We start from the raw sequence: 9,814 nt of genomic DNA, 5'->3' as shown, positions 1-9,814 counted from the left end.
AGCTTTCAATTTTTTTTTAAAGCAATTTCTTTAAATTCTAATGTTGTTCTACTTGTAGAGTAGCATATAGAATTTAGGTTCAAAAAATAAAACAAAAATCCTTAACTTATTTTTTAACCTTCACTTTATTTAATTTAGATATTAAAACAAATATATAAATGTTCAATTAATTCAACTTCAAAAAAAAAAAATCATTTAAAATTTTTCTAACTCTTGTCAAAATTAAATTCCTATATATAGTTAATCCATGAACATATCTCTAACTCTTGTCAACTCTCATCAATTAATTTATAAATTTCAAATGTCTTTAATTTTGTGTGAAACTCGTTTGAATTCAAACATGTCGTTCTTAACTTTCAACAATTATCTCATGATCATAAACATATTAAAACAAAAGAGCTAGCTAGATAGTTCTGCATTCATGTAATTGCTCTAAAATAGCCTTTTCTTGTTTGTTCTCAAATAAAATCGAGCCCAATATGTTGACCGCATTGTATCCAGAAACAGTTTAAAGTGAAACATACAAAAACAAACAATTGGAAGGATGAGTACTGCTGCAACGATCAATGGAATTTTCACCGTTGTTTTATGATACGCAATAAAAAAGGTTGCACTGAAAGCCACCATCATGCAAGCTATAGAAACAAATAGTGTTATTAACCCAATCAATAACTTGCTTGGCAACGATATCAAAAAATCTTCTTCCGCATAACGTGCCGTCAAAATTGATAAAAATGTGAGTATAGAAGTCGTAGACATCACCAGAGCTGCAACATCTGATATGACGAACACTGTAAATACCTGATTCTTTTGGAAAATAGGAATTCCATCTTTATCCTCGTTGCCTCCTGGAACCGTGAACGCCGCCGCGAAAACAACCGTGGCGATCAAAGCTGCCACCAGCATGCACGAGTTTGCTGTGTTTTTCATCCACTCTTCCCCTTCTCTCCGTAGGTGTTTGTGCTCTTTTGTGAAGAGTTCACGAGGTGTTAGTCTATCACCATGCTCGTTTTTCATCTTCATTTCATAATGAGATGGGATAACGATTTTCTCCACTTCCTTGAATTAAGTTAAAGTACAACATTTCAAAATAATGCTCCCAATTATATATTGTTAAAAAAAATTAAATTAAATTAAATGTATGCATCAAAGAATGGCGTACCTTAAACCACCGTAACTCGTATTGCATTTGTAGAGCTTTCCCAGACACTACTTTGTTTAGGTGATATGGAGATGCCAACTTTCCAGCTAAGTGTAGAATGTTACAATCATTCTTTTCATTGTAACCATTGCCAAGGTAATTCTTCACCCCTCCTATCTCATGAATAAGACTGAACACATTTCCTTGTCGATTTTCAACCGCTACGTGAAATATGGTTTTATTGTCCTTGCTAGCCATCCATAACAAATCGGGATATGACCGAATGAGAATTATCAAGAACTCAACATTTCCAACGCTTGCTGCATCGAGCAATAAATTTGAGGGAGTTAATATCAACTTGTGTAGTTCGAATGTCGAGAGGTTCTCAACCACAAAATTCCATAGACGTTCAACAACTTGATGGGCTAATGTTTGCATTACAGCTGTTCTGTAAATTCTATTGAAGCCTACAAAATTAATTAAATCACATAAACATATATAAAATCATATAATTAATGAGAAAGCAATGATATTGGATATGTATTTAATTACGAGAGTTTATATATTTTTTCCAGAAGCAAAGCTTGTTGCTGCTGCCAATTGCATTTGGCTTTCTAGCTAGTAAATGCAAAGCTGTTTCACCATTTTCTTCCACCCTCTCCTTTGCTAATTCAGGTTTCTTTTTCAGAATATCTAATGCTATATCTACAATAAAAGAAATGAAGAGTAAGAACATTGAATATATAGTATTAATTAATTAAAGATTATTGTTATATATCAAATAAGGGATTTGGAAGCAAAACCATAGTAATCACTGTCCACTGTAGCTAAGAGAAGATTAAGTTGTTGAGTAGTCTGTAGAGCATCAAAATTAGTCTGAGAGAAAAGATAGGAAGCCATGTCTTTGAGTTTGTAAAATACAGAACTGAGAAGTGGAAGATATTTAAGATGAGCATCATCAACAGGATCTCGAAGCTTGTGATCATTGTCAACAATTGTTTCAGCTATCCTTACGATTCCTGATATAGCAGCATAAGCAAGGGCAGGACGTCCATCTCTATTTTTTATCGCTAAGTCAAAGTCATTTGAAGAGTAAAGTTTAACCAACTTTTCAACAAAAGAAATATGCTTTGCAGCAGCAGCAATATGGAGTGCCGTATTCTCTCTTATAGTTATCTTCTTAGTGATCCATGATGTATCTTTTTTAAATATATCATTGGCAGCTTCCCAATCACCCTTTAAAGCAGCTTGATGTAACTTAACAGCATTTTTAATGTTTTCTTTACTCTCCATTGATGCACCTACAAACAAACAATCCATAATACAAAAAAAAAAAAAAAAAAAAAAAAAAAAGCTTTGAAGTTCAAACATTAAATAAAGTCTCAACTTATAATATCAAAGTGGCAGTAGCTACATGGTTAAAACATTAAAATTTTAATAGGTTTTGCTATATATTTACCATTTTAAAAAATGTTGTTATATATGCTAATATTTTGAATCTAATTGATATATTTACAAACTATTCCAAAAATTTATGGTTAAAAAATGAATGAATAAAAACACAACGAAGAACTAGCTAGGAATTTTCTTTTTGTTAACAATAAGGGAGTGCAATATAATAATGTTAGGGAGAGGGGATGTAAAATTAAGGAAAAGTGCATGAAATTAACAACAGAACTATGAAGGGATATGTATGAACATAGAGTTGCCAGAAATCAAATCCTCATTTTCTACCTTGTTCGTCGGTTATTTTGATCACCACATCGTCGGCAACAGAATTATCAGTGGTTTGTGATCGAGAAGACGAAGGAAAATAAGAAATATGATCGTCGGAAGTCAACACTGAGCTTCCCATATCGGCCTACTCCCCCTCTTCCTATCTTTCAGATCTCTCAAAAAGAATTTAGAGACATACTCAAAAGCTATGGAAGCTGGCTAGAGACATCAAATAATAGTTTTTAATAACGTATGGAGTACTGTTTTTCTTTTAATGTTGTTTTATAAATAAAATACATCACAACGTGGGAAGACATGGACAAATATCAAAATACAATGATATTTATTGATAAACTCAAAATACTATTTCACTCATATAAATATATGGAAGATCAATTTAATGTATATGAGCTGCAGATATAGGATATTTATTTAATTGGACTCAAATATTGTATATATTAGCTGTTTAGATATTGCTAGTTAAGCTCTTATGTCATATGATTTTTCAAAGGATATTGTATAAGGATAATATGCATAATGTTGACTTGTGGTGTGAACTATTGATAATTCCTTTTCTATTTCCTAATTAAATAAGACAATGACAACTATGTTTTTTTTTTCTTTTCTTTTATTTTTTTTTTTTTTATTTTTATTTTTTTTTTTTTTTGTTAAGAGTGACATAGACAGCTGTATAATTGGACATGAATTTATGAGTAGCAAAAAAATTAAACAATTATGTTGAAGAAATTTTAAAAAAAGGGCATTAATTCGGTTTGCATTACTATATAGTATACGATGAAGAAAAAAAAATTCAAATAGGCAATGGTAATTTAATGGAGTACTCGTCATTAATTTCCCTTGTTCAATTTCAGTTGTCACCTGACCCACATTATAGCCAGTCAATAATCTCCAATATATATACACACATATATATTCATATACTAATTAAGATTTTGTACACACTCCCAATGATTTTTTTTTTTTTTTATCTTTTTTATATATTTATTTTAAAAAGAATAATTGTCATTTTTCTTTTCGGAAACAAATGAGATGTTACATACATGACCCCGAAAGAAAGATCTCAAAGAATCTCCATATCTTTCATTTTACAAAAAAATGATTCCCTAAACCACTATCAACTAAATTTATAAACATATAAAATCATAATATGTACCTATTAATAAACAAGTGAAGTTCCCATTGCAGATGCGATGATTTTGGATGGTATAGGTTATGTTTGTGTTGTTGTATCTAAGTTTATCCAAAGATATATAATAGATTCAAGATTGTCTTGGAGTGATATAATTTTGTCAAGGACCAATTTGTCATTGTATAGTCAAAATTGCGTGGAAGTTATTGAACGTTATGAACATCTATTTGAACATTATTGAAGTCTCTTGTTTAGTACTCTAAGGGTATGTCTCAAGCACATGAGCTCTAAACAATGTTTTCTTTAGTCATGCTCATTACTTTAATAACGTTTTAGCTCAATTCACTAGCTTATTGTTTTATTTTATTTCATATATATATATATATATATATATATATATATATATATATTATATATGACATATTTGATGTCTTTTATATATTAAAATTATACTCTCAAGTTTACAATAATCGTAAAAACTAAACCTGGAAATGATAGAAATGAAATCCCCAAATCCCTATATAATCAATACAATTTATATATGACGGGGATCCAATTTTAAAATTGGAATAAGATTTGAGAGTTTCCAGCGTGTTCCTGAACCGTCATTGATGCATGGAAGAACAAGATGATTAGTGCAAATCTTAAGCGTCTTAGACTATCTCATAACAAGGTGAACCTTTCTGGTCTGCTTATGTTTCAAGAACTTAACAGTACCAGCACCTCTCTTCTTCCATTGATTTTCATCTTTAACGAATCGATACAGTTTTGCCTTCAGATCGAGAACAACATCCTCATCTTCTTCAACGGTGGTAACATCTTCTTCACCGGTGTTAAATAATAATTTAACATTCTCATCAAATTTGAATAAGTTTAAGAATTTAACCTTTTATTTTAAAAGTTTAAATGTATAATTGCAATTATCATCCTACTTTATGAGTAATTTTCACCATTTATCTTTTTTTGTTTTTTAGTAATCTATTGTTAATGTATGCTCGAAATATAAGTTGGTCTTTATAACGATATTATTATTATTATTATTAATTAAAAAAATCAAACTTGTATATATATATATATATATATATATATATATATATATAAAAAGGAAAAAAATGGAGGTGTGATGGATGGGTGTTTTTACTTTGTAGTTTGTATTATTTGGTAAGGCCAGGAGAGTAGTTTACATAACATCTGGAGGGGGTGAAAAGAATTACATATGGTGCTCACGTAATTAATGGACATAAACAACTGTAATTGGACACAGAAGAATGGAGATTTGGATAGGGGAAAAGAAAAAAGAAAAAAATAGTTGAAGTAATATATGTTACAGCTCACCGTCAGTGAATAGAAAGTTGTTGTAATGGATTTTATAAATTATTATGTTGGTGAAATTTAAAAATAAAAGAAAAAAATGACCAGGCCATGAAAGAGAAGAAAAAGTACTTTTATTTTTCATTTGATTTGGTCTCGTTACGTATTAGTTGTACACTCAAAATGGCTACCCACCTGTTAGAAGAGGCAGACCGAGTGACCAAGTCTTGGATTGGCATGTGTCTTTCCCAAGTTCATTCCCAACCTTCGTTAACTTCGGTTGGGTTCACGCCTATGTAAGAACACACCCATCTCTTCTCACCACAACAACTCTTCTTCCCTTCTTGATTGCTCTCCTCCCGTTATTCTTTTGTGTTCTTCATATTTCTTATTTTAAAAGTTTTATTCTCGAAACAATATTATCCACAAGTATAAAGTCTTTTTTTCGTTCGACAATCAATTTAGTACAAACTTGATTGAACCTCTCTATGATTGTTTTATCCTGGGACGACGTGATAATATTAGAACTACTAGCACAATCAAGAGCAGATCGATAAAACATCTTAAAGAGAGCGAGCTCTGAAACTAGTCAATTAACAAGTTTTTGTTTTGCAAAGTTCTATACATTTTTTTATCTAAATTCTTTTCTCTCATACCTTTTGAGAGTTTATTGTCTAGGTTGTAATTTTTTAAAAAGATTTACTATAAATATAATGTTCATAGTGTTGTTTTAATGGTGTCTTCTTTAATTTACAGATTTTTGTGTGATGGTAATGACCCCGATAATTACAAGCTCTCTCGATCTTTATACTTTATTCTTTATATATATCGATTAATGTAACTTGTTTTGATAGGGTAACTTAAATAAACATGTCTCTCTCTTTTTTTTTTGCTGTAAATTAGTTAATTTTTTTATTTGTTAGAAGTTGAGTTGCATATACAATTTACTTTTGTTTCCTATATGTAAGGGTAAAACAAAAATATTATTGTTTATAATAAAAATAAATAAATAATAATAATATTGATTTGTAAAAGTGGTATGTATGTTTCAGTGTATGTATGTATGTTCGTATATAATTTTTCCATAATAACAAAACGGTGATAGACATTTAATATCGAATAATCATTAACAAAAAATATGTGGAAAGTAGATGCATTGTAGATGATGTTCGATGTTGGTCGAAATGGGCATTGAAGGTAGCTGGCATTGAAATATTGACCATGTATGTTGTCGATTTAAAACCGACATTAAAGACCTTTAATAACACGATCTTTAATTTTGATTTTCAATCGACATTGTACCTCTGTAATGTCAATTTTAAACTGACTTTAAAACTCATTTTAGTAGTTGTAGACCATATCCTTGGCCGTCTATTTCTAATAAACTATGCACGTCTATCAGCAATAAAAGTCAATCGTTAATAGATTTTGCTATATTTTCATTTTTTAAAATATAGTTGATTATTGTCCCTAAACCTCTACAACTATGAGAATTATAACAAATAACAAAGGTTGACTAGTCAACTAATAGATTTTTTAGAATGTCAAGTCTATTTTTCAGTGACTATCATTGAAAGAATTATTTCTGATAGTCGCAATTAATGACAACAATTGATAGTACATTTCTCAAATTGAAAGCTATCGATAACTATCAATAATAACAAAAATTAGTGATTATGACAACTATATATCAATGACAATAACAATCGGTGACTGCTACTATCACTAATAGTTTTCAATTTTGAAAAACAGGAAAAAAAAATCTTTAAAACGGTATTTGGACATAAATTTTGTAGGCTTTTACCAATTTTGTGCTATATATGCATTTGTTATATATATGTGCAAATTTTGGCTTAAATGTCATTTAGGGGTGGCCCTCACCATTACCCTTTTCATTACTTTTGTTAGCCATTATTCGACTATACCATAAACCAACTCGAACCACTTGATTTCAGAAACCCTATTTCAAAATTTGGGCCATTTTACTTTTTTTTTTTTTTTTTTCCTTCTCTTGTTTTTAACTTTTTTTCTTTTTTACCTTTTAATTCTTACTTTTTGATTTTTTTTAATTTAAAAATGAAACGGCAATAATACACAGTCCCCAACTAAATTTATTCTTTTACTTTTCCTTAACCAAACAATTCAATCTCATATTTTCTATATATTATTTTTAAAATTAATCTTTTTCTTTCAAGAAAAAATCAACCAAGTGCTTCTGTTTCTTTTCTGTTTCAAGGTAAATAAGCATTTGAAAAATTTCCACAAATAAAAAAAAAGTAGAAAAAGAAAGTATTGATAGACTATCCATTTAATAGACATTATATAACTTCTATTAAAGTCCATGTCAAACTATTTGGTCTTATAGAAAATGTATAAATAGTGACTCTTTTTTCTATTTAAAAAATCCATAAACATGATAATATGAACGCAACTTAATTAGCTTGATTTTATTATCAAATTGAAAGTTGAAACGTGAAAGACTGGTTAAAAAAATCAAAGTAATGCAACATAGAAAAGGACAAAGAAAATGTATAATATACTTAAATTAATTAGCACAAAAAGAGACAGACTATGAAGTCAACCATGTGTTGCTTTTTTTCTTTTAACTTCTCCCACAAATTCAACTTAGATCTTTGTTATATTTGCATTTATTTCATTTTATGGTACAAATGGAAATAAAAGATATCTATATATATAGACTATATCCTTTTTGATCATGAGTATACTGATCCAAGTTGAACTAAATTTCCACAAATTAAAATAAAAGGAAATAGAAAAATGAAACCTCGTAAAATCCAACGGATGAAAATAAATATTAGAAACTTTGGAATGTGAGAAACATAGAAAATTGCAACATTACATAAAAAAAGAGGGAGATGTTAACAAAGACTTGGATAACCCACAGTGATTATGGATTATCTGGAATGTGAATAGACAATCAGAAAGAACCAAATTATTACAATGATAATGATACAAATGAAATTTAATTCTCACCTAACGTCCACTAAACTATTCTTTTTACAAAGTGATCAGCCCATCCCCATACTCGCACCTAACGTGCAATAAAGAATTCCTCTATTCAATATATAATTTCTAATGTGCTCTATTTGTTGTGTTCGATAACTTATGTTGCATTTAATATTCTTATGTAGCTTGGACAATATACATATTCTTTTTCTTCTGAAGTTAATTATGATAAGACCTGGATTTTTTTTTTAATAATGCATTTTTAAAAAGTAATGTAAAAAATAGAGTGAGATTCGAGTACACGACTTTGCTTGGAAATTGTAGACGGGGTCCACGACTTCAATGCATGGATCCCACTCCCTCCTTTTTTAATTTAAAGATATTCAATATATATTTATTTAGTGTTTAATACGTGGGCCCCACACGTATTAAATATATATTTATATATTTAAAATTAAAAATAAATAACTTGTGGTATATATATATATATATATTTTGGGTTTTTTAATAAATGCATTAAATTTTTTAAAACAAAATTAAACAAACCCAATCTTTTGAATTTCTATTCTACCAAATTTCGTTATTCGAACTAAGCTAAGCAGATAAAAGATGAAAAATAAGTAAAAAATTTGGAAATATTTTTTTTAATAATGCATTTTTAAAAAATAATGTCAAAAATAGGGTAGGAGGCAAACTATTGACAAAAATAGATGTATTATTAAAAACAATATTCCCAAATTTTGTTGGATTTTATTTATATAAATTTGATGTATTTATAGAATACTATTGTCTTAATTTTTTTAAGCTCGTTTTTACTTATTTTTCATCTTTTATCTGTTTTACTTAGTCCGAATAACGAATTGGTAGAATAGAAATCCAAAAGATTGAGTTTGTTTATATATTAATTTTGTTTTAATATATATATATATATATATATATATATCTATTTATATATTTATGTAATATTTAATATATATATATATATATATATATATATATATATAATATATTTAAATTTAAAAATAAATAACCGGGCACACATATTAAATAATAAATAGATAAATATATAAATATATATTTATTACGTGTGGGACCCACGTATTAAGTCGTGGACTTCGTCTACGATTTACTAACAAAGTCCTGTAGAGGGTACACGACTTCCACATATCACTCTATTTTTTACATTACTTTTTAAAAATGATGCATTATTAAAAAAAAAAAATCCTAAGACCCTAAACAAACAAATATGTAAAGTTTAATTAGTAAATTGTTTTTTTTTTTAACAAGATACTAGAGGGAGGGATAAAAAAAATTAATGCACCAGAAGACTTAAACCAAGTTGACATTTTTTGTTGTTTTTTTGTGAACAAATAACTAAGGTAGTGTAGTTAGTAGACTCACGCAACCAAGTTCATCATCCAAAAGCATTGTATTGATGAAACCAGATAGTACAAAGGAGCTAGAGAGAAACTTGAGAACAAACAATAAAGGCAGGGACAGGTTAATTATAGGAAAGCTTTCTAATATAA

General features: G+C 28.7%; 1 protein-coding gene across 1 annotated transcript; it reads right to left on the bottom strand.

Moving 5' to 3' along the window:
- Positions 1–432: 432 nt before the first annotated feature.
- On the bottom strand, positions 433–3,045 carry LOC103485099 (ankyrin repeat-containing protein ITN1-like). The gene is made up of 5 exons (XM_008442572.2): positions 2,876–3,045; positions 1,945–2,442; positions 1,694–1,846; positions 1,163–1,608; positions 433–1,059 (listed from the first exon to the last, which is right to left on the bottom strand). The coding sequence occupies exons 1-5, from the start codon at positions 2,994–2,996 to the stop codon at positions 433–435; spliced, it is 1,845 nt and encodes a 614-aa protein (XP_008440794.1). The 5' UTR covers positions 2,997–3,045.
- Between the last annotated feature and the right edge of the window lie 6,769 nt (positions 3,046–9,814).

This window comes from Cucumis melo, chromosome 12, assembly GCF_025177605.1.
Source record: "Cucumis melo cultivar AY chromosome 12, USDA_Cmelo_AY_1.0, whole genome shotgun sequence".
NCBI classification, from domain to species: domain Eukaryota; kingdom Viridiplantae; phylum Streptophyta; class Magnoliopsida; order Cucurbitales; family Cucurbitaceae; genus Cucumis; species Cucumis melo.
The sequence above is the reverse complement of the archived record's forward strand: the minus strand, read 5'-3'. Positions and strand labels throughout refer to the sequence as shown.